Source organism: Cynocephalus volans, chromosome 7 (assembly GCF_027409185.1).
Source record: "Cynocephalus volans isolate mCynVol1 chromosome 7, mCynVol1.pri, whole genome shotgun sequence".
Lineage (NCBI taxonomy): Eukaryota > Metazoa > Chordata > Mammalia > Dermoptera > Cynocephalidae > Cynocephalus > Cynocephalus volans.
In genome coordinates this window covers 39,020,231-39,047,612 of record NC_084466.1, presented here as the reverse complement: position 1 = coordinate 39,047,612, position 27,382 = coordinate 39,020,231, and the positions used below count along the sequence as shown (strand labels likewise).

At 33.6% G+C, this 27,382-nt stretch overlaps 1 protein-coding gene across 7 annotated transcripts in view; it reads left to right on the top strand.

Annotated features, from left to right (window-relative positions):
- The window catches only part of PIBF1 (progesterone immunomodulatory binding factor 1), a 242,338-nt gene that overhangs the window by 30,505 nt on the left and 184,451 nt on the right, over nucleotides 1-27,382 (top strand). For all 7 annotated transcript variants that reach the window (XM_063102846.1, XM_063102848.1, XM_063102847.1 and 4 more), the window contains exons 6-8: nucleotides 22,050-22,183; nucleotides 26,309-26,417; nucleotides 26,703-26,884. In XM_063102846.1, the coding sequence (XP_062958916.1) occupies nucleotides 22,050-22,183; nucleotides 26,309-26,417; nucleotides 26,703-26,884 (425 nt within the window). The remainder of the gene's footprint in view (nucleotides 1-22,049; nucleotides 22,184-26,308; nucleotides 26,418-26,702; nucleotides 26,885-27,382) is intronic.

The following is a 27,382-nucleotide window of genomic DNA, read 5'->3' as shown; positions in this document are numbered from 1 at the left end:
AAGTTTGTTTTTATTAGGTTTTTTACCTCTCTGCTGAAAGTGTAATCCTGTTTTAAATCCTTTTAAAAATTTAGTAATAATATAAACTAGATTAAATCAAAGTTAGGAAAAAAAATTAATGTCCTATCTATTTAAATAGTGTTAGAAATTCAAAGAATAAGATTTAGAAACAATAGAATTACTTTTATGTTATGTCCACCCTTAAAATTTGGTTCTCCTCTGTCAAGGGCTTAGTACAGGTCAACTTGACGAATACTGAGAAAAGGCAAGCTGAAGAGTCATGTATTGCTCAACAACAGGTGAAATGCATTGTTAGGTGATTTCATTGTTGTGTGTACATCACAGAGCGTACTTACAAAACCTAGATGGTATAGCCTACTATAAGCCTTCAGCTCCTTTATAATCATATGGGACCACTGTCATATATGTGGTCTATCATTGCAGCACATGACTGTATTTGTTTTTCTCAATTTCCTTCAGCATAAAATACTCAGTATGCCAAGGTGCCATATTTTGAGATATCATTTTCTAAGCCCCAACAGGGAGAATAAATACTTTATTTTGTAGTGAACAAATTGAAAATGCATCCAGTGGAAGATAATTTTTATTAATTCTAAGTTCTCCTGATTTTGACAAATAAAAGGAAGTGCTGTGTTCAACAGACAGTAAGATACAATGCCATAGTAAGTCTTAGGACAAGGCCGTGGTATTAATGGCTGCAACCACTTTAAAGTTACTGATTGTTAGTTAGACAGGATCCAAAATTTTCGTACTACATTGTTTGAATGATCTCTTTGTATAGTAAATCAGCAAATGTTTTATTCTTAGCCTTATATGTATTTAAGGTTGGATATTTTAAGGGGAGTGATGTGGGTCTTATAAATGATTTTACGTAATTTTAAAGTTGAATGTAATGTAAACTTTGAAAAATAATATGACTAGATTATATTCACCCAAGAATTTTAAGAGACTTCAAGGGTGAACCTGAAACTGCAGTGCACGTGTAATCTTGTTATCAAACAGAGCACTTCGAGTAGTCTCATTTCTTGAGAGCTAGTAACTCATCTGCCTGATCCTAGAAATTAAAGACCCCAAAAACTACAAACTGATCACCCACACTTCTGTCCTTATTGAGCTCGTGCAATGCCTGAGGATTAGGATCATGAATACTTAAGCAAATTAGCCTATGGGGGAAGGTCAGCAAAGAGTTTTATAAATGAACATATTATAATATTTTACTTGGGTGATAACTATGCATGTGTAGAAAGAGGAAATAGGGAGTGAAATATATGGACTTTCAAAAAGCCGTTGAAAGAGTTCTGAATTTTAGGTAAAATTTTTTTTACGATGGTAAAAACACTTATTAAATGTATTATTTTAACTATTTTCAAGTGTACAGTTCAGTAGTGTTAAGTATATTCACATTTTTGTGCAACAGATCTCTAGAACTTTTTCATCTTGCAACGCTGAAACTCTACACCCAATAGATACTAATTCTCTCTCTCTCCCCTCCAAACAGCACTAGGTAGACATTTTTCTACTCTGTGTTTCTATGATTTTGACTACTGTTAGATACTTCATATGAATCAAATCAGATAGTATTTTTCCTTTTGTGACTGGCTTAGCATAGTGTCCTTAAGTTTCATCCAAGTTGTAGCATGTGAAAAAAATTCCTTTTTTAATGTTGCATAATATTCCATTGTATGTATATACCTCGTTCTCTTTATTCATCATCTGTCAGTGGACATCTAGGTTTCACTTCTTGGCAAAAATTGACAGACTTTTAAAGAATTGTTATCATGAGTTCTGAAGGAATTGCTATCTCTTTAGTGGTAAAAAGATGAGAGCCAAAAAATAGGAATAAAAACTAAATGAAAATAGAAGTATTTTCCAGAGGCAAATGTTAAGTCCAATCTTATTCAGTTTTTAGCATTTTAATACATTATATTGGTGAGGAAGCACAAAGTATAATCTCTGTTTGCCGACAGTAAAATTTATTTTTTTCTTCCTAATGAATTTATACTTTATTACATTGAGATGTCTCTATCTCTAGTAACGTGTATTGTCTTGATATATTTTTTATTCAGTTAGTTTTTAATTGACACATAATTGTTCATGTGTGTGAGGTACAATGTGATGTTTTGATACATGTATACATTTTGTAATAATCAAATCAGAGTATGTAGTATATTCATCACCTCATATACTTACCATTTCTTTGTGGTGATAACATGCAAAATCCTCTCTTCTAGCTATTTTGAAATATACAATACAATACTGTTAATCATAGTCATCCTACTGTGCAGTAGAACACCAGAACTTTTCTCTCTTTTCTAACTGTAACTTTGTACCCACCAACCAATCCCTCCCTGTTCCACTCTTTCCCCCCCCTCCCCAGGCTCTGGTAACCACTGTTCTACTCTCTACCTCTATCAGATTAACTTCTTTGGATTCCACATATGTGTGAGATCATACAGTATTTGTCCTTCTGTGCCTGGCATATTTCACTAAACCTAATGTCTTACAGGTTCATCCATGTTGCCTGTAAATAACAGGATTTCATTCTTTTTTATGGCTGGATAGTATTCCATCTTGTATTTGTACTTCATTTTCTCTATTCATTCATCCATTGATGGACACTTAGGTTGTTTCCATATCCTGGCTATTGTGAATAGATCTGCAACAAACATGGGAGTGCAGACACACTTCAACACACTTATTTCCTTTGGATATATACCCATTAATGGGGTTGTTGGGTCATATGGTATTTCTATTTTTAATTTTTTGAGGAACTTCTGTACTGTTTTCCTTAATGGCTGAACTAATATGCATTCCCACCAACAATGTATGTGTTCCCCAGTAAAGTTTTTCTGAGCAATGGAATACCAAACTAGTAGTACACATTGGAGGAAGATCTCAGAAAAGTGCACTGATTATAACCTATGTGTTTTCTTGTTTATAACCTGTCAGCTTATATCCTCAAAATTATCGTGTTCAAAATTGAGCACCTGCCCCAGGTAATATAATTCTTTTCCATCTTATTATAAAAATTTTCAAACATAGACAACTTGAAAGAATTTTACAGTGAACACCAGTATAAGTTTAGCATTCCTAATTTGAAATTTTGAAATCCAAAATTCTCCAAAATGCAAAACTTCTTGTGTGCTGACATGATGTCAAAAATGGGAAATTCTTCACCTGACACAAATGATTTGTTCACTGTATGAATGGTATATTATATTTTTACTGTTATGTACTTATGTGTGAATAAGTGTAAGAAAGTGATTGCTTGTCAGTAGCATATAAATTCAGAGTCAGGAATGGTGATCATGCCAACCAACCACAGATTGTTCACATGAGTGGCTGAGATAGTGACATCTTTGCTTTCTGAAGATTCAGTGTACACAAACTATGTTTCATACACAAAATTATTAAAAATATTGTATAAAATTACCTTCAGGCTATGTGTATAAGGTATATATGAAACATAAATGAATTTCATGTGTAGTATTAGGTCTTATCCCCAAGATATCTCATTTTTTATATGCAAATATTCCAAGATCTGAAAGAATACAAAATTTGAAATACTTCTGGTCCCAAGCATGTCAGATAAGGGATACTCAACCTGTATGTCTATACTTAACCTCTGTCACTAACATTTTACTATATTTTGTCTTATCAAATATTTATTCATCTATCCATCTATCATATTTAGTTTTATGAGAAATTGACATACCGTTTTTTCCCCCTTTATGAGTACTTTCTTTGTTTCATTGCTGAGTAATATTCCATTTTATGGATATATTCATGAACCAGTTAATGGGCATTTGAGTTATTTTAGAGACTGTAAATAAAGCTGCTACAAACATTTGAATATGAGTTTTTTTGTGGAACATTTTTATTTCTCTTGGATAAATACTTAAGTGTAAAAATTTTCACTTGTAAAATTTCCATTTGGTTGTTTATTGTACCTTTTATTTCTCTGGTATTTGTTATTTATTATGAACGTATTTTTCTCTACACCATTGAGAATAGTTAAAATAGCTGCTTTAGAATCATTGTTTGCTAATTCAGAAATCTGGATCACTTCAGAGTTGGCCTATGTTGATTGTCTTTTCTTTTAAAAATGGGTCACATGTTCCTATTACTCCAGGTGTCAAATAACTTTAAACTATTTATTTAAATTTAGATGATAACATTGTGGCTATTATGGAGACTCTTCATTTTATCTTCCTTTAGACAATGATGATGTTTTTGTTTCAGCAGGAAATTAAGTTGGTTGTACTCTGAATGCATACTCTATTTCTTGGACAATAACTCAAATTTCGGTTCACTTTTTTTGGCCTTAGTAGGGCTGCTTAGAGTCTGTCTTACATGTGTGTTGTTTAGAGGGAAGCCAGAGATTTGGGCAGAAATTATCCACAGAATTCAGTTTTCCCTCTCCGGCTGTCTTTGGAATTTCCTCTCCATATTAGAGCAGCTGCAGTTGCCTCACACTCTGTTTTCTGGTTCTTCAAGCTCGAAAGACTAAGGATTTTCTATTGCATCTTTATGCACCTGACATGGCACAGAATGGGCCTGTCCCCACCATTAAAAAAAAAAAAAAAAAGACCAGGAAGCACACCCAGGTGCTGTTCTCTTCTTCCATCTGTAGATGGACTCCCCTCCAGAATCTACCTGATTTTGGTCACTCTCCTGGGCGTTCAAGAAGTTTTTATATCTTGTCCAGAACTTATAATTGATTCTGCAGCAGGATTGGTCAGACGGCAGCTTACGTGGCTATTACTTGAAGCAGAATCACTTTACTTACATTTTTGTTTTAAACACAAGTGAAGAAAGAAAATACGGTCTATGCGTGTAGAATATTTGATGTTGAGATCCCTATGCTTTCCCTAAAAGGACCTTAGCTACATTGGAGACTGTTTTCTCAATGTGTAGCTTTTTACTAACATAAATGAAGGAAAATATTAGAAGCAAAATAAAAAACATTACCAGACTTTAAACAAAATGTGCAGTTTTTGGAATACTGTTTGTATCTTTGGTTATTTGCACTTTTTACTTATTACTAATTATTGTACTCCTAATAAAGCTATAATGTTCAGAATATAGAAACTAAAATCTGGTGGGGGAGCTGAGTTTACTATCTGAGGACACACAAAGATTAGGATGTGTCAAATGAACACCAACAGCTAAGAAAAATGTGATTGAAGTTCATCAAATCACAGTACAGATAGGTGAGCATTGACTTGAAAGAGTATAAACTCAGGACAGGTACAAAAATTTACTACTACAGTAGCTCCCGTCCGTATCCGCAGTTTTGCTTTCTGCAGTTTCAGTAACCCACAGTCAACCGAGTCCAAAATATTAAATGGGAAATTTCAGAAATAAACAATTCATAAGTTTTAAATCATACGCCATTCTACGTAGCATGATGAAATCTCTCACTGTCCTACTCCATCCCACCCGGAACGTGAATCCTCCCTTTGTTCAGGCCTGCCCATAGTCTCTTAGAACTTCTAGGACATCAGATCAACTGCTGCAGCATTCAGACGTACAGTGCTTGCACTGAAGTCACCCTTATTTTACTTAATGTCCCCAAAGCAAAAGAGTAGTGATGCTGGAAATTTGGAAATGTTAAAGAGAAGCTGTAAAGTGCTTCCTTTAAGTGAAAAGGTAAAAGTTCTCAATTTAATAAGGAAAGAAAAAAAAAATCATGTACTCAACATTTCTAAGATCCAGGGTAAGAATGACCTTCTATCCGTGAAACTGTGAAGAAGCAAAAAGGAGTATGTACAGGGTTCAGTACTATCCAAGGTTTCAGACATCCTCTTGGGGGCTTGGAATGTATCCCCCACACAGATAAGGGGAGACTGCTGTTAGTCCAATAATGGAAACTTAGAAGACAATGTAAATGTCTCAAAAATGACAGCAGTAATAACAACTTTGTAGTGGTTTATTAAGAAGAACTAAGATATTTGTTAGTTAAATCTCTGAGTTTTGAAACTGGCAATTAGAAAAAACTCCATTTTATTCTAAAACTTTTCCTTGACTGAGCTCATCTTATCCAAAATGGTCTTAATTTTTTTCACCACATGGTGGCAGTATGTGTCCATCTATTTTTGAATCTTTTTTTTTTTTTTTTAACTAGAGGTGAAAGCATTACATTGTTTATTTGGGGTTTTTTGGCAGCTGACCTGTATGGGGATCCGAACCCTTGACTTTGGAAAGCATTACATTAAATTACATTGTTTTCATTTATATTTCTTATTTCATATCAATTGCTTACAACCAATCAAATGCTGGTTTTTCCTAGTAAAATTCAGTAAACCTATAACTGGGAGAATTATAAAACTGAACTTTGCTTCCATAATATATATTCTTCAGATCAAATGTGTCTCGGTTATTACACTGATTTCCTAAATATACCTACCAGAAACACTCAAAGATGCTAAAAGCCATACAATTGCACAGTTAATTTAATCTGCTTTTATTCATATAATCTGCTAATTCATGGCAGATATAAGTGAAACATGTTTTAGAAATTTAATGGAATGTGATTGTTGACCTTTAAAAAGAAGTCAGTCTTTCTGAAATGCCAATTTTAGTGGATTTCTGGGCCTTTCTATCGTAATTTTTTCTAGATCTTTATTTATTTGGAAGTAATATCTAGATGCTAACACTGGAAAATAGGGCTCATTTTTTACTTCAAGTCTGGAGTTTATAATTGTCAGTAATAAAGTCTAACTATAGCATATTTTGAGCTGTATTATGTACCTGAATTTGTGTATGTTATTTTATGTTTTTATAGATACTTTTATTTTCTACTTACAAATTTTCTTTATTAACAGGTCAAAATTTTGGTCCATCACTTGCAGCTAGGCTGTGTGCAACTGTTTTGCTATTGTAGAGTTAGTTCAGCAGGTTTCTTGCATTTCAAAAGAAAGAAATGTTAGCAGTACTATGTAAGGCATTAATGAGGCTGTGCTTAACAGAGCTATTAAGTTTCATGAGGAAATGGTGAAATATTTTTCTCTTATGAGAACTTTGGTAACTAGGAAGCTAGAAGAGTGTTTTGTTCAATATAACTTCCTTGTTTAGAAACATAGTTGCATTTCTTGAAAAAAATTCTGCAAGATTACCTTGAGGCTCATCATAAGTATTCATGTGTGAATAATCCAGTTAATTTTATTTGTATGAAAATGAGTCTTTAATAATGGTATATACACTTATTCAGGTTTTTATATATCCAGAAATATTAGCTATTTTCTAAAATTTTTTTATCTTGTCCAACTGATGAGCTTATAATTTCTTTATAAAATACATATTTGTGATGATATCCATCAGTTATAATTATCCTGGAATGTTAACAAATTATTAGTAAACAATAGTAGATTTGCCTCTTTATATTAAATTTAAGGTGAATAAGCACTGCTTAAAATTTAGATTCATGGACACCTTCATAGGTTCTGATTTTGGTCTGAGATGGAACTAAGAATCTCAGTTTTTAACAAACAACTCAGAATTCTAATGTAATAAGCTCATGGACAATGAACACAAATCATTTTTTTTTAAATTTTATTTTGTCGATATACATTGTGGTTGATTATTGTTGCCCCTTACCAAAACCTCCTTCCCTCCCTCCTCGCTCTCCTCCCTCCCCCTCAACAATGTCCTTTCTGTTTGCTTGTCGTATCAACTTCAAGTAATTGTAGTTGTTATGTCTTCTCCCCCCCCAGTTTTTGTGTGTGTGTGTGTGTGTGTGTGTGTGTGTGTGTGTGTGTGTGTGTGTGTGTGAATTTATATATTAATTTTTAGCTCCCACCAATAAGTGAGAACGTGTGGTATTTCTCTTTCTGTGCCTGACTCGTTTCACTTAATATAATTCTCTCATCATTTTTTAAAAAAAGAAAAGCTATTTTTTATTGTTAATTGAGGTGAAAAACTTTAATTATTAATTAAATTTCATGTTTTTAATTTTATATGTTAATGTTATTCCTTGTCTTCAACATAAAATTAATATGTTTTAATGTATTTAACATATCCAAGAATATAATTGGAGTCATACTACCTGTAGCATTGCGACTTGCACTTACTAAAACTCATTTCTTGCGTACAACTGTAAAGCCAATTGCTTCTTCACAAACCTGATGAATTTTTACAAATAATGTAAATGACTTACAGATAAAAGAAGTTCATGGGAAAGCTATAATAAGGGCAATTTTAAATGTGATGTCTTCAGGAAGAAGCTTCGTTTAGCTGATTGTTTCCTACATGCTGTATGAGGAGACATAATCTTTTAAAGAATACTAGGACTTTTTAATATTTGCTACTATGTTTCTAATCTTAAGTAATTCCTGTAACACTTTTAATTTTTAATTGCAGAGGCAGGTTTTGAGGGGTTTATTAGGTCTTAAGATGAAATTTTCAACCCAGTGATCAAGAGGGTATATATGGTGGGGGAAAGCAACTCACCATGACGGACCTTATCAGATCCCTTGGCTTAAAACCAAAGACAGTATGACCACTTCATTCTCTTGATCTACATAGTGTTTCTCAATTCAGATTCCACAGACATATTTTGGGGTGTCTTAGAGTCCCTTTTAATTTCTTTTTAGCTTTACAATTTTGGTTTTTAAATGATCTAAAAAATTAATAGATGTGTATGCTGGGTCATCTGGATGAATAAGTTATAATAGAGTACTCTCCCTATGATGTCACTGACCATGTTTGCATTTAATTTTGTCATGGCATTAGCACCACAAAAGATAATTTAAAAACAGCAGTCAGTCAACATAATATGTAAAATATGAATTTCGGCCAAATAAATGCCAGATGCTATCATGGATCACTGTAGAAATAAAGATTTCATGATTCAAATAGAAAAAAATAGTGACAGTATTGAGTCATCACACTACTGAGTATAGTCATGCTAAACTTGTAACTAAATGAACTCCTACTTGTTTTAACATTTTAAGGTTAAATTATATAGTCAGCATCAACTACTAAATAGAATAAGCTTTACTGTTTAGGCTTAGTTGAAAGAGGAGGAAATACAGTAAAGGGATTCTAGGAGATGACAATGTGAATGCATTCCTTTTTTTTTTTTTTTTTTTTCTTTTACAAGTCCAATTATGCACCTCTTCTTAGCTGCCTTCTGGCAGGCAGCTGAGTCTGGGTGCAGTCTTAGGCTTTGGGAAGGCAAGTGTTCTGGTTATGTGTTGCTACATGAGAAATCGCCCTCAAACTTAGTGTCTTAAAATAGTTTAGTATTTGTCACGGCTCTGAAGGTTAATAGCTTCAGCTGAATGCTTTTCACCTGAGTGAGGCTGCGGTCATCTGAAGTCTTCTTGAGTCATTTGTTTGGAGCCAGTATGGGATGGTCGAAACATCACTCCCTTTGCACTTGGCCTCTCCATGTGACTAGTATAGTATCCTTCAACATAGCAGTCTCAGGACATGGCAACTGGCCATCTCTAAAGCAAACATTCAAGAAATTCAGTCTTAAAGGCTTCTTAGGACCAAACTTTGAAATCCCAGAACATTACTTCTGCAACATTGTTTTGCTCAAGCAAATCATTAAGAGGAATAGATTCCACTTCTCAATCAGGGAATAGCTTGCCACATATAAAGGAAGAAATTGGTGAAGGCCATCTTGGAGACAGGCTACCCAGTTTAGGGTTTCTCTTCCCTGTCCTGAGTGGGAGCTTGGAGACGGTGTGAGAGAGCCCTGAGCAAGAACAGAACAGATCGTTGGCAGAGCTTGGCCTGCAAAAATCTGTGGATTCCTTTCCCCACACCTCACCTCACATAAGGTGTATTACATCTCCTTTGCCCTCAGAAAGCTGAGGAATAGACTTAAGTGTTTCATTAGAAGATACTTTTTTACACAATGGAATACTACTCAGCTATAAAAACGAATGAAATACTGCCATTTGCAACAACATGGATGGACCTTGAGAGAATTATATTAAGTGAAACAAGTCAGGCACAGAAAGAGAAATACCACATGTTCTCACTTATTGGTGGGAGCTAAAAATTAATATATAAATTCACATACACACACACACACACACACACACACACACACACACACACGGGGGGGAAGAAGATATAACAACCACAATTATTTGAAGTTGATACAACAAGCAAACAGAAAGGACATTGTTGGGGGGGGGGGAGGGAGAAGGGAGGGAGGTTTTGGGGATGGGGAGCAATAATCAGCCACAATGTATATCGACAAAATAAAATTTAAAAAAAAAAAAAAAAAAAAGATACTTTTTTAGTGACCTTCAAACCAAGCCCAGCTGTGTTTGTCTATAGGAAATATGCTTAATGCATATTGATAAAAAAAAAAAATTGGAAAAAATAGAGACTAAAAGTTATGAAAAAGCAAGTAGATAGGTAATATCAGATGAGATGGAATTTAAGATAAAAACTACAAAAACAGGTAACAAAGTACAGTAATAATAAAAGGTGATTTTATAGTCATAAACTTCTACATATCAAATGACAGTAATTGTATGGTCAAAATTTTTTAGAAAAACGAGAAGTTGATGAGAATGCAATAATGGTGGAGAAGTTTAGAATAATTCTTTGAGAGTTGGGTAGATGTAATGGACAAAAAATAAGGACTAGAAGAACTAATTCTATCAATAATTTTGATTTAGTTGCTATATATAGAGTTTAGTATTCCTTGACCAGAGAAGGTATTTTGTAAAAGTCAAAGAAAAGTTTACAAAACTGTCATGTATATACCTGACCCACATCGTAAACGAATAAATTTTTAAAATACAGATTTTATGTTTTTTTTTTTTTATCATAATTTAGTAAAACCAGAGATAAATAAAATAAAAAGTGAGGAGAAATAAACTTACTCAGCATTTAAGAAACAGCTATCTCGGGCTGGCCAGTTAGCTCAGTTGGTTAGAGCACGTACAGCCTTATAGCACCAAGTTTATGAGTTTGGTTCTCCATAATGGCCAGCCATCAAAAAAATAAAAGAAAGAAACAGATATCATTTGGATCAAAGAGGAAATAAAAACAGAAACAAGAAAGCAAAGCCGGCCAGTATAGGGATCCAAACCTGTGACCTTGGTGCTACCAGCAGCAGAGAACATTTTATATCACAATTCTTGAGACACATTTAAAGCTGTGCCAGAGGAAAATCTATAGCCTTAAAATGCACTTACTACTTAAGAGAAAGGTGAAAAATCAAGACATGTAGTACTCATCTTCAGAAAGAAAAAAAATGAGTAGAAATAATGTATTTGGAATTAATTGATCTAAATTAAGAGAATAATATATGCAACTCTGTGGCAACAGTCTTGAAAACCAAAAGAAAAGTGGAGTGTGCCAACAAAATGTAAATTTCCAAAACTGATAGAAGTGGAGAACTTGAGCAGAACAGTTACTGTAGAGGTTTTACAAAGGGGAGTGAAGGTGTGCCAATGATTAAAGTTACCAGCCGTTTCCCAGGTGGATTACCCTAAATGGGTTCATAGTTGATTTCTACAAAAACAACTGATTCTAGTTAATTATACTTTATCAGACTATTGAAAAAGAGGGAAAGGTCTGATAAAGGTACAAAAGCAAAACAAAAATCTGTAGGCCAATTTTACTTATTACTACAGGTGCAAATATTTAAAATAAAATATTCACAAATGATTTCTACCATTGTATTAAAGGAATAATTTTTTATGATTAAACAAAGTGTATTCCAGGACAGAAAGAATAAGACCTTATGAAAATTTACATTTCAATGGCTATACTGTATTTCATGGTGCAGAATGTAGGATTTATGCAACCATTTCCTTGCTGTTGTATTAACAGGTTGTTCATTACATCAACAAGTTAGAGAATAGTCATATGAACATATCAATAGATGTAACAGCAATTAGTGTTCAACACTTAAGATTTTATAGTTTACATGAGTCCATTACCTATTTTGTGAATGAAATGTTTTCCCCCGTGTCCATCTCTAGCAAGGAAGGTAAAGGACTCATATGAAGAAAACTGTAAAATCTTAGTGTTGGACATGGAAGCACCATGTCTTAGAAGGGAGACAAAGTCATAAATACAGTAATTTTTCCACTATTAATATACTGATCAAATGCAGTTATATTCCAATATGTTTTTCTTATTATTTGGCAGGGGTGTTGTTTAGAGAGAAGAAGTGTGGTACAGGATTGGATGTGCATGAATGATTTTAGTCTATATCAAAAAATAAGTGCCCCAGAATTGCCAAGGGAAGTATAAAAAAGAAGATGCACGTGGGGAAAGTGAGAGGTGCTGGACCAATGAAGAACTCACTATATACTTCAAAACTAATGTGATCACCTATATATTGTATTGGCATAGAAACTCACAAACATCAATGGAAGAGTGTGTAGAAATAGATCTAATTACATACCTCAATGGTGGTAGTTCAATTCAGTCGGAAATTTATTATATGGCTCTTAGCACAACTGGATATTCATCTGTTAAAAAAAAAAGTTTGTCCTCACAGTTTATGTGATATACAAATACTAATTCCATGTGGGTTATTTTAGAAGAAAAGTTAGGCAATTACTTGAACAATCACAGAAGTTCTTAATTTATGGTCCACAGATCTTCAGGTAGTGTTGGAAAAATTATTTTCAATTCTAACTGAAATTTAGCATTTCATTTAATTACATATATAGGCAAAAACCACAGTAGATTACCACTACCTGTGACTCTGTCAACATTAGAAATCAGGTATTTTCATATCAGTGTAGTTATTGTAGGTATCTTTAAATAGAGTTTATGCTCATCACTACATTACTGTAGTTACTAGACTTTAGACCCCTCACTAGATCTTGTCTTTAATGCATTTATAAAAAGGACATAAACAACTTTTAAAAATATTTTGATAGTTTTATTTCAGTAGAATTTGTTTCCTCTGTAATTCTGTATATTTTAACTTAAGCTTCTAGAAACATTAGTCTTAGAAGGGGTTCACAGAAATCACCAGATTGCTAATGGAATTCATGGCACAAAAAAAGTTTAAGTATCCTTAAATTAGGCAATTAGTAACAGTGCTTCTCAAGCTTTGATGTGAATGTGAATCACCTGGGGATTTTGTGAAAATGACGACTAATAGTTCTGGGGTGGGAACCTAAGATTATTCGTTTTTAACACGCTCTTGGATGATGTTAGTGCTCCCAGCTTATGCCAGTGCATGGTCTACACTGTGCGTAGCCAAGTTCTAGAACTGTCCATTATAGTAGTCACAGCCACATGTGGCTATTTAAAATTAAAATTCAGTTTTTCAGTTCTATATTGGATGGTGCAAATATAGAACATTTCCATCATTGCAGAAAATTTCACTGGCCAGCACTTTTCTAGAGGTTGGGGTAATCTTCTTTGCCAAAATAGGGAATTCAAAAGCTTTTTTAAAAAAAAAAAGAAAAGAAAATGATACCACATGCAGAGTTTAATATCTAAAGTGTATATTTAGGGAAAAATTGGGATGCAGATAACAAGAGGTAATAACCAATACTGTTTAAAGATCTTATAAAAGACAACCCAATAGAAAAATGCACAAAAACTATTAATAGGCATTTAACAAGAAGTAAAAATCCTCATGGCCAAATGTTCAAACTTGTTAGCATTTTGGGACATACAATTAAAGTAAGAGAGAGCCCAAGTTGGCAAAAAATTTTTTTAAATGTATCTATGTAGATATAAGTTAAAAAGATACACATGTTGCTGGTGGAAATGTGAACTGCTGAGGCTTTTTGCACAGACATTTAGCAACATTGATTCAAATGGAAAATAAGCATCCTTTAACACAGCAACCCCAATGTTGGGACTATGTCCCATAGAATAAAGTACTAGTCCATAAAGATGTGTGTACAAGGAAGTTTGCTGAAGCATGGTTTCTGGCAGTAGGTGGTGGAAGGGGGAGGGGACAGACTGAAAACAAAATAAATACCTGTTAATACAACAGCAAGGAAATGGTTGCATAAATCCTACATTCTGCACCATGAAATACAGTACAGCCATTGAAATGTAAATTTTCATAAGGTCTTGCCAAGTGAAAAAACCTTGATGCAGAAACTCAGTGATTCCATTTTTTTTGTTGTTAGGGGGAAAAAAATGACCAGCTTCCCCCATCCGCGCGTGTGTGTGTGTGTGTGTGTGTGTGTGTGTGTGTGTGTGTGTGTGTGTGAATATATGAATATGGAGGAGAAAAGGAAAGATACATGTTATATAACATGAGTTAACGGGATAAGGATCAAAGGGGAGAAAAGGAAAACGAGATTTTTTTTTTTAAATCTTACTCTTAGACTTAGTATGCACGATAATTCCATTATCTGTATATATTCATTTTTATAAAACTGCATATGTGTATGTTTAAGGACATTTTAAAAATAAAGTGTTAAAATATAAAATTATAGTAATTTACTAGTAAAACAAACAAAAATGACTTTCTTTGCCATTGATATCTCCTCTTGTCACACTATACACCCTCATTTGCTTTACAAGCAAAAACATTATTTAAACTTGACTCTAATTGGTGAACCAAGTTAATTATTTTAGTCTTTCTATCCACATTTTGTATCTCAATTACTCAAAAGTCATGGAAAACCATACTTTTCTTGCATTTATGCACTTAAATTATTTGGGTAATAAGTGAGATTTTTAAGATAATTTACAACTCAATCTCTCAAGTATTAAAATTTAAATTTGTTTGGTTCAACATATTTGAGTCAATACCTATTGAAAAGCCAATATTTCATATTTGTTTCAGTAGTTTGCTGAATAAAATGTTGTCCATAAAAATTACCTCCCAACACAGCATTTTGCAATGGCAAGTTCTGCGAGATCCATGAGCTAGGGATCACATCTTGATAATAGTAATAGTAATATAGTGTTTAGCACAATAGTAGGAACAAAAAAATAAATGAGCCAATGAATCAGTTAGTGTATTCATTTCGCTGAGGCAGCAATTAAGTCCAGAGATGTTGATTTGCTACAGCAGTAAGTAGAAGAGACCCATGTAATTTCAGACTAGTGTCCACCACACTTGATGAAAGCTACCTTTCCTCATCTCTCTAATTTTAAAAATATTTTTCTTTTAAAAAATGTTGAACTTTTATGTTTGAATTCACATTTATCAAATAGATATAATTGAAAAATTAGCATATATTATAAAGTATTGTTCTTGTTTTCTTTCTAACCCACAGCAGACTTAATATTCAGTTTTGTCTCCCATTAGAAGTCTAAATTATTTCAAAAATGATGTATTTCTTGAAGATCTTAATGATAAAGAGTAGTCTCTGGTAGTAAAACAGACTCTGTTGTTACTGAAAGGTACAATCTTAATCAAAGGTTAATGGGGTTCTTGTTATTTTCAGTATTTAGTTGCTTGGAGTAGATTATTGATAACGTGAAACTTGTGGGAATTCTGAGGAGTGAATTCTCACTTTCCCAGGATAGCTAACCAAGCCATTTCTTATCATTCACTGAACTGCTGTCCAGTGAAAACTTCTTCTAATTTGAACCATTCACCTTAAGGTACATGTCACTATATCTTGTTTCCTATTTTGTTAGTTGCCCTATCTCCCCACTGGCAAGAGATCACTTCATTTATGAAAGATTTATTTTGACTTGTATGTTGCCACTTCCTTGTCCGTTTACGTGGTGTAAGAGACAAAAGATTAAAACCATGCTTAGAAATGCATTATATCCAAAGTAATTGCCTCTTGGTTACACAGCTGCTGACTGTTTAAAGTGTGCCTATTTAATCCCATCTTTGAATATTTCTTTACTTTTTGTTAACATTTAGATTTGATGTTACTTTGTCAAATGGTTTTTTAAATATGTATTTAAGGAATAATTGTAGTAATTGTTTTAAAAGTGGGGAGTCTAAAATTAAATTTTATTTATGTACTTGCCGTATTTGAACCCATAAAATATGTAATTAAAGTCCTTTTAACACCCTGGATTTGAGCAGTAAAAATAATAATATTAATTTCTGATTAATGGTTTTATGGTTTCCACAGAATAGATGCTTCAAAAAATAGGAACCTGAAATTGAGAAAACAATAAACTGTGTATGAATTCAAGAACCTAGATTCTAGCTCCACCTCTCTGCTAGTTCTGGAATCCTGGACATATCATTTAACCCTTCTAGGCCTTCATGTTCTTTTCTTGAAAATAAGAAGATTATTCATCTCTGAAATTCTGTGTATCTACAATAGTTAGCTGCTGTTTGGAAACAAGAGGAATGGGAAAAAATGTCATCTCATTATAAAAATTAAAGGTCTAATAGTTGATAACTTAGCCAAAACACTGTATAATGTAAGATTTTCAGTTTCTTATGTCAAAGTCAAACAGAAGAGAAATACTGAGAGTAAAAATGTGTCTCTTCACCATCTCCTTCCATCCTGTTCCTTTTCCTCTTTGATATGACTCTCACGTGTCCTTTGCATCTTACACAAGCATCCCTGCAGTGCCCAGTTAATGTTTTCCCCCATTGAACCTCTCATTTTTATTTTTTTTAATGTTTAAATGTAACACATGAGTACATAAAGAACTTGTAATTGTACAGCTTGAAGAATTTTTACAAGATGAGCCCACCTGTTTAATGACCACCCAGATCAAGAAATAGAAGCCCCTTTCATGCTGTCTTTCTCAAAATCTTTGAGAAAATTCTACATGTAAGTTGCATAGAATATTATGCAACTTCAGATGCAGAGTTTTATTTGCAGATATATGGTAATATTCAATTTCAGTTGAAAATTAGTAACTTATTAAATTCTTATTAATTTTTAAAGCCACTTTTTCTACATCTTGAGCTATTTTAAGTGCTAGTGCTGCATAGTCCGTACATGTTTCAACATTAGTTCATTCTGCAAACATTTCCAGTATAATTAATATATAGGTACACAGAGTGTACTGAATGTTCAGAAAAAAGACAGGCCTTCAAGGAGCTCCAAGTTTTATGTGGTTGTGAGGAACGGTGAGGGTTATAGACAACAAAAAAACATGCAATTACAGTAACAGATTTACTCTTTTCAGGCTAGAGGCAGCCTTGTATTATTTCCTCATATGAATAATTTAAGAGAAAGGATGATATTAACCCTGGCAGTCAAAACCAGTTCCAGATAGGTAGAAAGTTGACATGCAATCAGATCTTCTCTGTGTCTTGGATTGTCCTTTTTTCACTGTGTAATTTTTTGGCAAGGGAGGGAGGTGGGTGGCAGCTGTAACAAGGATTGAACCCTTACACTCTAACCAACTGAACTAACTGGCCAGTCCTTTTTTTCTTTATTAGAAAAGCTAATTGAGACTTGGCGGTTAACCCATTAACCTGTTTACTCTGATGTAGAAATTTACTATTATAAAAGACTGGTTACTGGAAATTTTATGTGTCTACTTTATGTTTGAAAAGGTTACATTTATTGCTTCTGTTTTAGTCTATTTAATGTCCTCTTTTGTTCCTTCTGTTCCACAGATATTAATTGCAAACCTCTACATACAGGTTTGGTATCCCTTAATGGAAATGGTTGGGACTGGAAGGAAATGTTTCAGATTACAGATTTTTTCAGATTTTGGAATATTTGCATTATATATGCTTACTGATTGAGCATCCCTAATCCGAAAATCTGAAATCCTCCACCGATCATTTCTTTTGAGGGTCATTAGTGCTCAAAGAAAATTTTGGATTTGGAGCATTTCAGATTTCAGATTTTTGGATTAGGGATATTCAACCTGCAACAGGCAGAGTACTAGGTGGTAGGATTATAGAAAATTTCCTTAAATTTTCCCTTACGATGGAGGAGACAAGTAATGGCAGCTCACAGCAGTACATTTTCTGACAGAGGTAAGAACCACATGGGAGAAAATATAAGACTGGCGTCTAACTCAGATTTGGGGCTTGGAGTCTTTCCACAAAAGTTGATGGTGATCTCAAGACAGGGAAGAATGCAGAGGACAATACAAAGTAGGCTTTTCTACTCTCTTTAGCCTTAACCATAAAGTTCTACAAAGTCATGGGGTTTGACTTATTTCAAGGGTAAATGCTATCTTTCCTCTTTCCAGTGCTATGCTGTACTATTTTAGTTGCTAATAAGTGAAACCAATTTTTTTTTTTTCAAAATACAAAAATACTAATTTTATTTAAGGGGAAATTTTTTAGTTGAAAAATTCTAAAGAAAGTGTTGGTTGAATGTATGCATTTTTATACTGAACTTTTGCTTGTACTTGCTCATATGGTGTTAATATTTAAAGAAAATTTATGTATATACACACATGTATATAATATATATTTAATATATATATATTAATATATTCTATTCACATTCTATTCTTTGTCACTCAGAACTGATTTACTTCTGAAGTTATCAATTCAGTTTGATCCACTGAACATACTACTTCCTATATTTCCATATTTCTCAATCATCTGCTTTCAACTCATCCTTAACAAAATTTTCAGTCCATATAATTTATATCTTTATCAATCCCTTCCTAAATTTATTTTCTTCCCTCTTAATCAAATTATCATTTGTAAATCTTTCTCTTGCCTATGTTCTCTAATTCTTCCCCCAGCTTTCTTTTTTATTAAACCACCTGACAAACTTCATTTTTCTGACCTAGCACTACTGGTGAAAATCATATATGCAGTAACAAGTACTATAAGTTTATTGTTACCAGCCTCAAATGGTTTATTGTTACCAGCCTCAAATGGGCCCATACAATTGTGCTGTAATTCTGTTTTTTCTTGTCCTCTCAATTTTCACAGAGGTTATTTCAATCATTCACCATTCTCCTCACATCTCCAGCTTTCCACTTTCCTTTTCACTCTTAGCAGGTACTTGGTATTTCATTTCACAAGAAAATGGAAATCCTCAGATGAGAACTCCCACAATTTCCTGCACCAAACCTACAAATGTACTTAAAACTGCAGTCATTCTGGTTTATTTGTTTGTTCTTACTGTTTATGGTGGGAAGAGTCTTGTCCTCAAGGAGTGGAAAAATCATATGCCTTTAGAAACCAGGTGAATAATATAAATACAGGAAACATTAGGGTAAGGAGTAATATTCTGTATCAGCTGGGAAAAAGCCTGCAATGATGAGCATGGCTTCTGATCTAAGACTAATCTCTGTACCTAAGCTCTATATCCCGTACCCTAAAGCCTTCTTAGGGGTTTTATTCTCCTGAATATGCCCCTTTTCTCCATCATCAGTGCCTCTTTTGCTGTTAGTTCTTTCCCATCAATATTTAAACATTTTCAGTCTTGTTCCATCATTTAAAACCTTCATTAGCCCTATTTTCTTCTCTAAGCTATGGTACTTTCTCATTTTTACTGTTAAACTGTAGAAAGAATTGCCTACGGTTTTGGTGTTTTGACAAACTTAGATTGGAGTCCTCACTCTACTACTTATGAGCTCGGAGACTTTCCTCTCCAAAGTTTAGTTTCCTCATCTACAAAAATGGGATAATCTTTATACCCAGTCATAAAGTTAAATATTAAGTGAGATGACGCATATAAAATGGCACAAATCAAGGACATACTGAGTATTCAGATATATTTGCCTTAGTCTCTGGCACTCTACCTTCTGTCTCTATCCCTGAATACTTAAAAAGTTTTTTGTTGTTTATTTTTCTCAGTCGTACTCAATACTATTGACTGATTTGTTTCCTCCAAGCACTGTCTTCTGCTGTTGTTCCTGACACACACCCCTGGCTTACCCTTTCCTTCTGTGTATACTCCCTTGGGTTCCCTGAGCTCTTTGTCTTGTGCCCATCCTTTAAATTGTATTCCTCTGCATTCTGTTGTGGTCTTTGTATAGTTATTAAAGTTGAACTATCATTGGCTATGGTCTCCCTGGAAGCCAAAGGAGATAAGAAGCACTATCATGATATTAGTTTATAGTTATGAGTATTTACTATGTGTTAGGCATTTTTATAATCACTTTACATTTATCTCGATATAATCTTCACAAGAACTCTATGAGGTAGGACACTGAAGTAAAGAGAGGTAAATTAACTGTATTAGTCCATTTCTGTTGCTTACAACAAAATACCTGGAATTGGGTGATTTATAAGAAAACAAAATTTATTGCTTACAGTTTCAGAGGCTGGGAAGTCCATAGTTCAGGGAACACATTTGGTGAAGGCCTTGGTGATGGTGACAGTGACCCAGAGGTCTCACATGGCAGAAAATGGTAGAGCAGAGAGAGACTAACCTCTCATGTGCTCTTCTTTCAAAACCCTCAGAACCACCACTTTTAATCCATTCACCACATTATGGTTCTACAATCTAATCACCTCTTCAAAGCCCCACCTTTTAATTACCGTAATAGGATTTCCCACCCTCAGCAGTTATAGTGGGGATTTGAGCCTCAATGAGGTTGGGAGGGGAGGAGCATCCAATCTGCAGCATTAACCTACCCGAAGTCTGACTGCAGGTAATTCAGTTCTAGGCAGCTGAATTCTAGAGTTTGCCTTCCTAACCATAACACTATGCTCTTTTCCAAAACAATTACATGATTAGTAGTGTTCAGAAGGGTAAAGCATTCTTCAGGGGAAATAAAGCTTCTTGTAGAACCTAGGTCTGAAATGGTGTATGTGATAATCTTTTGGGAGGTGATAGAGTATCCTCAACTGTAATCCTATAATACATACCATAGTAACATTCCACCCTTATGGAGAATTTAGTGTAGGAAAAGATCATAATACTACACCAAAGCAAAACCCACTGGATATGCTTTTTCTATAATTATATCTCTCAAACAGCCCTTTGATAGAAACTTGGGAGTTAACATCGGAAAGTTATATTTAAAGTTTAAAGAAGACAAAAACTGTGTCCTACTCATGTTTGTATTCACAGTGCCTAGCCCAGGAACAGTCACACAGGAATAGTTTAGTCAGGATTTGTGGAGTGAATGTTACCACACTCAGCTGGTCAGCACCTTAAGAAGGAATGACTTTAGGATAGGATGTATTTGACATGCCAGGTTCTGGGAGTGAAGGTGATGGTTGGTTGCAAGATCAGAAGTATTCAAAGAGGGAAAATAAGTAGGAATTCTGTCTCTGTGCCCTGCTGTTCCTCCCAGTTTTCATATTCATTTATATCTTAATTAGTTTATTCAAAAGCATTTAATTCAATCTTAACTACATACCAGGTACTGTGTAAAGTGGTGGAGATCTAGTGGTGAGCAGGATAAAGTCCTTGCCCTTAAGATGTTTACACTCTGGTGAGGCATATGGAAAACTAATTTAATGGTCCACTGAGATGAGTACTCTGAAGGAGAAAAATATTCAAATTATATGCAAGTATTCAGGCAGTGACAACAGGTTAGAGGAAACACAGTACATTCAGAGAACTTCAGATCTCTGTGAAGTTGGAGTGTGAGGTGTGAATATGAGAATGGTGAGAAATGAGGCTTGTAGTGAGCAGGGCCAGATTGTGAATCAGACCTTGTGATCTGCTGTAAGGTTTTAACTTTCTCTCTGTCCCTATATCTCAGCAATCCCTTTCTTATGTGCTACTGGTTTGGTGAGGATAAGGGGATGTTAATGCAGAGATATGTTGCAGGGGACACACAGTTTCTTTTTTGCTGAGTCCACATTTGGAACTGCATGATTAATCTCTTCAGTAACTATTTTTTCATTGTAGACATTGATAGTCATATGGCTCTTCATCTCTAAATTGTGAACTCAAGAACAGGGACTGTATTTTATTCATTTTTGTATCTTTAGTATCTAATAGTAACTCAGTAAATGTTAAAAAACATCATTTAACATTGGTAGTCATTTTATATATTAATCTAGTAACCAAAACACAGTTGTTATTTTTTTCTTTGGAAAATTGAGTTCATATTTTAAACAACTGAGCTTACAGACCACTCTGTAAATTTGTTACCTGTCTTTGAGTAGAGAAAAATAAATATAAAAATTGAGGATTTTTTAAAAAATTTTAATTACAAGGATATTCACAGCCTAACAGAAAAATTCAATGCATAATTTGGCCAACTGTGTTTAATTTGAAATGTTTTATTAATCCTTTGGTTTATAGACATACGAGAAAGATCGAAGAAACTACTCTGAGCTTCAAATTAGATGTCAACGTTTGGCCTTAGAATTAGCAGACACAAAACAGTTAATTCAGCAAGGTGACTACCGTCAACAGAACTATGATAAAGTCAAGAGGTAAGTAGTTAAGATGGCTACAGCAGTTCTCATTTTGAACATGCATCGAAGTCACCAGAATTCTTACCATCAACATCATTAATTCTACTTTACCTTACTCTTCATTGTACAACTGCATGTAGTTTTGGCAATTTGTTGGGTTTAAACTGTATTTTTATATCAGTTGTCTTTATTTTATTTAGAAGTTGCTGCTGTCTTTTAAAATGTAAGAGAAGATAGGAACCCAAGTAAAGTACCACTTGTGTAAATTTTTTTTAACGTTATTTGATGATTATTTTTATGTAATGGAATCAATTTAAATACTTCACAGTTTTCCCTGAAGTTCTTTTTAGCTGTATGTAACTTTCTGACAAAAGATACACACTCTCAAAAAATAACACTTTCTGAGAATATGTGTTTCCCGGTATGTTGCTACTAAGTAACTATGGCACGTGTCTTCCTTTAACTGAAGTATACTTTTCCATTGTTTGTTCAATAATTTAATGAACCACTACTTAGCTGTATGTCCTTAGGTAAATCTCTCATTCTGAGCCTAAGTTTTTTCATCTGTGAGGTGGTGCTAATACAAATAACTGTACCATATAAACTAAAATCAAATAAAGAAATATTTATGAAAATCTTTAAATATATGTACACTATATATGTATAAATGGAGTGACCTTATTCTCATTGTTTACTGCTACATGTACCTGCACTTAAAATAATTCTTGAAATATAGTAGTCACTCAATGAATATTTGTTAAATGAATGAATGCTTAAGTTGTATAATTTGTTATAAAGTATATAATACCATAAGTGAATTTGCAAAGACTTAGGGATATAACCTTGGCACTTCTACTCCCACCATTACTATATGTGGTATGCATTATTCTGCCAAAATATGGTAATTATTGGAGCTTGAAGTTCATGAGAGCTGTTCTCAGTAAGCTCTTGAATAAAGCTGGATTTCAAAAGAAGCATTTAAAAAATGAAGTAGATTGTGATGGTAAGATGATACTTTGAGTTGGTATTGTGATTTCCCCTCTGCCGCTATAATTCTGTAGCAATGATAGATAAAATATAAAAAGAGAAAACTAAAAAGCATATTCAGAAGAGGATAAAGGAAACAAGATGAGTCATCAGTTGATAATTATTGAAGCTGGGTGATGAGAGTGTGGGTATTCATTATATCATCTCTATTTTAATATATGTTTTGATTTTCTTTTTTAATTTTTTTTATTGAAACATAATTGATTATACATATTTGTGGGGTACAGCATTGCATATCAATACCTGTACAATATGTGATGCTCAAATCACAATAATTAGTATATATCTCTTTTTATTTTCTATCATAAAAACCTAGGAATGAAAAATATAGCCTTGATCAAAAAGCAAGATAAGCATCTCCATGTACTAGAAATTGAACAGAGAACAAGAACAGCTCAGATTGTGAACTTTTTGGTTCACTCAGAATGAATCGGTTAAAAAAAAATGGACAGGTCACAAAAATATAAGGTTAACAGGAAGGAAAAAAAAGCGCTTTCATGCCCTTGACATTCTCACAAATGTACAAGAGAAAACAGGTATATGGATGTTAATTACATCTTTATTAGAAAGGATTCAAGTGCTTTTCAATAGCAGAATTGAAAATAAACTGTGATTTATTTTTATGATATAATTCTATGTAGCTGTTAAGATTTTTAAATTAGATTTGAATGTATCTTTTTTGTAGCAGTTCTTTACTTTCTGTCCTAATGTAATATTCCTACTTTTATTTAGTAATTTCATTGCCTCATCCCTTTCTCTAAGGAGTCTTGATTTTCTTTGGTAGGGAATGCTATTTAGAAATTAAGATTTGGGTACTGTGGTCATAGCTACATTGGTCATTGTTTCTAGGCCCTTTAGGTAGGCAAAGGTGGTGGAGAAGGAAGAGAGAAGAGGTTTAACACACTGGATGAAATCATACTGATACCCCTAATTCCAATTCAGCATCACAATAACCAGTTTGAAGTGGCTCCAACTGGCTAAATATAATATAGTACAGCTTGAATATCAAAATGAATGACAGTAATCAATATGATCCATTGAATGGATTAAAAATCCATGAGTGTATGCTAATAAATAAACAGGGAAAGAGGATCTTTCCAGTAGACTGCCAACCAATAAGAGTATATATGCATATTAGAATGACCATTTTGTAGCCTCATAGTCATACTTGATTTATAATCATCAATGGAATCTAAAGCCATTGGGCAAAAGTATGTTAGGGAGCAGAATATTTACACAATTTCAAAGTATCTCCCCACGGATTACTTATTAATTGGAAAAAGCAAAAAGTTACCTCTACAGTTGAAAACTGTGGCAGACACCACATTAACCAAGTGATCAAAGTTACTGTCACCAGTAATGAGATAAACCCACATCATATGGCTCTTCATGTGATATACTGAGGACATGTTATCACTTCTGTAGTATTCCTGCCCAAAGTGCTTAACCTGAATTTACTCATGAGGGAACATCAGACAAATGAAAATTGAGAGACATTTGTGATGCAGTTGTCCTGTGCTTTTCAAAAAAATTCAGTGTCATAAAAGGCAAGGAAAATATAAGGAACTGTTTTGGGTCAAGGGAGACTAAAGACACATGATGTCCAGCTGCAACACATGATAATAGATTGGATTTTGGATCAGGGAAAAATTTTCCATAAAGGACATTTTGGGACAGTTGACAAAATTTGAAAATGTATTGTATATTAGGTAATAGTATTATATTAGGGCTAAGTCTCCTGATAATATAAGAGAATATCTTTAAACATAGGAAATTCACACTAAATTATTTAGGGGTAAAGGGACCTAAGGTCTGCATATAACTCTTAAATAGTTGAGGAAAAATATACACATATGAGAGTGTATGTGTAGATGTGTATGTGTGTGTGTATCCATATATATATATTCACATATATGAACAAGAGAGAGGAAATGAATAAATATGACAAAGTAATATTTAATAAATACTACAAAGTATATGACAATGTTAACAATTGGTGAGTTAAAGTTTTTTTATAGACCACACATGGTATAGACACATACTCATTATCTAGGGAGATGATATGGGAGCAGTGAGGAAAATATAGGTGACTTCAACTTACCTGTAATGTTTTGTCTTTGAAAAAGGAAAACAAAATTTAATGTAAGTATAGGCAAATGTTAACTGTTGTCTACAGTGCATAGCAAGTTCACGGTGTTTGGCTAGATCATGCCCCCTAATAACATTCTACATAAAAAAAAATCATAACAAAAGGAGCAGGATCATTATTGCGAGAATAAAAATATCTGCATGTAAAAGCACAAAATACTTTCAATAATATGTACCAAGATATTAATACTGATAATTATCTTTAGTTAGTGGATTTATGGGTGATTGTTATTTTTTAATTTGTGCTTCGCTTAGTTTTCTTCAAAACACATAACGCTTTGTTAACCAAAGGCGAAAGAAGCTTTCTAAAAGAATTATGGGAATGATGATAAAAGAAAAACAATTCTTAACAAACCTCTCCATGGAAATACCAGGAAGGTCAATGAAATAAAGTGCAAAGGCCCTGCTTCTAACTGGAGAGGAGTAAAGAGTTAGTAAATTTATTTCTCTGCTCATTTCTTAAGAGATGTCTGTTGTAGGTTTTGGTCCAATTCTTGGTTTTACTGTTTTGGTGAGAGAGATGGTCTGAAAATGGAAATTAAAATCTCTGGGTAATCATAAACAATTTGTGAATGAAATAGTCACAAGAATGCCTGCTTACATATCTGCTATGCAATCTGAGTGACAAGTTGTGAGGGTTTTTTGACCCTAACTGAAACAAAAGCCTAGAGCCACCTATACTAAACTGTACCTTAGAAAATTTTATTATTTACTTTACTCATTAGTGTAGTTTACCTATTTGTTTTTTAAAGATAAAAGATGTATTGAACAGGGTCTTGAACGGAGTCCCTTCTAAATTTGAAAAGTAGATACTTAATAGTTCATAGAATGACACCAAAGCCCCACTTCTAGTGTGTTTGTCTCCTGATACATAGTCAACCCTTTTAAAATGTTCACTGTAAAAGGGGATGAAAAATTTACATGTGTTTTTCAATTATATTTCATTAGTGAACGTGATGCATTTGAACAGGAAGTAACTGAGCTTAGGAGAAAACATGAAATACTTGAAGCCTCTCATGTAGCTCAAGCTAAAGAAAGAAGTGAATTATCAAAAGAGGTAAGCTTATAAATAGAGTCACTTATATTTTATTGTACAGTATTAGTGGAAAATAGCCCAGGGTGGAATTATGTGAAGGACATTTTTCCTTTTTGATGTAGTTGCCAAAACAACGGAGACTTTTAGTAGCTCTTTTTGAATAGAAAATTGCAAGGTAAGAATTAGCCCTTTTAAAAAGAATCTTTATGTGCTGAGTGAAGACATGAATGAAAAAAATTAATACAGTCAACCTTGAAAAGTAAGACGGCATTGCTCTGGACACTGTTTGTCTCTCCATGTACATAGGTAGCCACCTTACAGCAGACTGTTACTCTACTGCAAAAAGATAAAGAATATCTCAATCGCCAAAACATGGAGCTTAGTGTTCGCTGTGCCCATGAGGAGGATCGCCTTGAAAGACTTCAAGCTCAACTTGAGGAAACCAGAAAGGCTAGAGAAGAGATGTATGAAAAATATGTAACATCCAGGCAAGATATACATTCTTTTCCATGTTAATAGATATAATTAACACCATCTTCTTTGAGGGAATTCTTGGTTTGGGGGAAGATAAGTGATTTCTTTTTAAGGTCTGTGGGACAATATTAACATAATATTTCCATTTTGTTTCCTTAAGATTGTCTTTCCTAGTTGTTTTTTTTTTTTATTGGTTTTCTTTTTTAATACATTATTTTTTTCAGCAACACCAAAAACCTGTTTCTTTTAGAGGGAGATATATACTATAAATATTTTTTTTCTGAGACATAATCTTTAATTCCCTATGACAAAAATCTCTTAAGTATTTTTTTGAAAGAAAGTATGAGTATATGAATATCTCTACAGAAGTATATTTTTGAAATAAATATGAGTATGCTGATGATTTTCTGACTGTTTGAAACGTAAAAGAAGAATAAGGAGGCAGTATTGCATACTGATTTAAGTTACAGGCCAAGGATCAGACAACCTGCCAATCCTGCCTTATTTTTTCT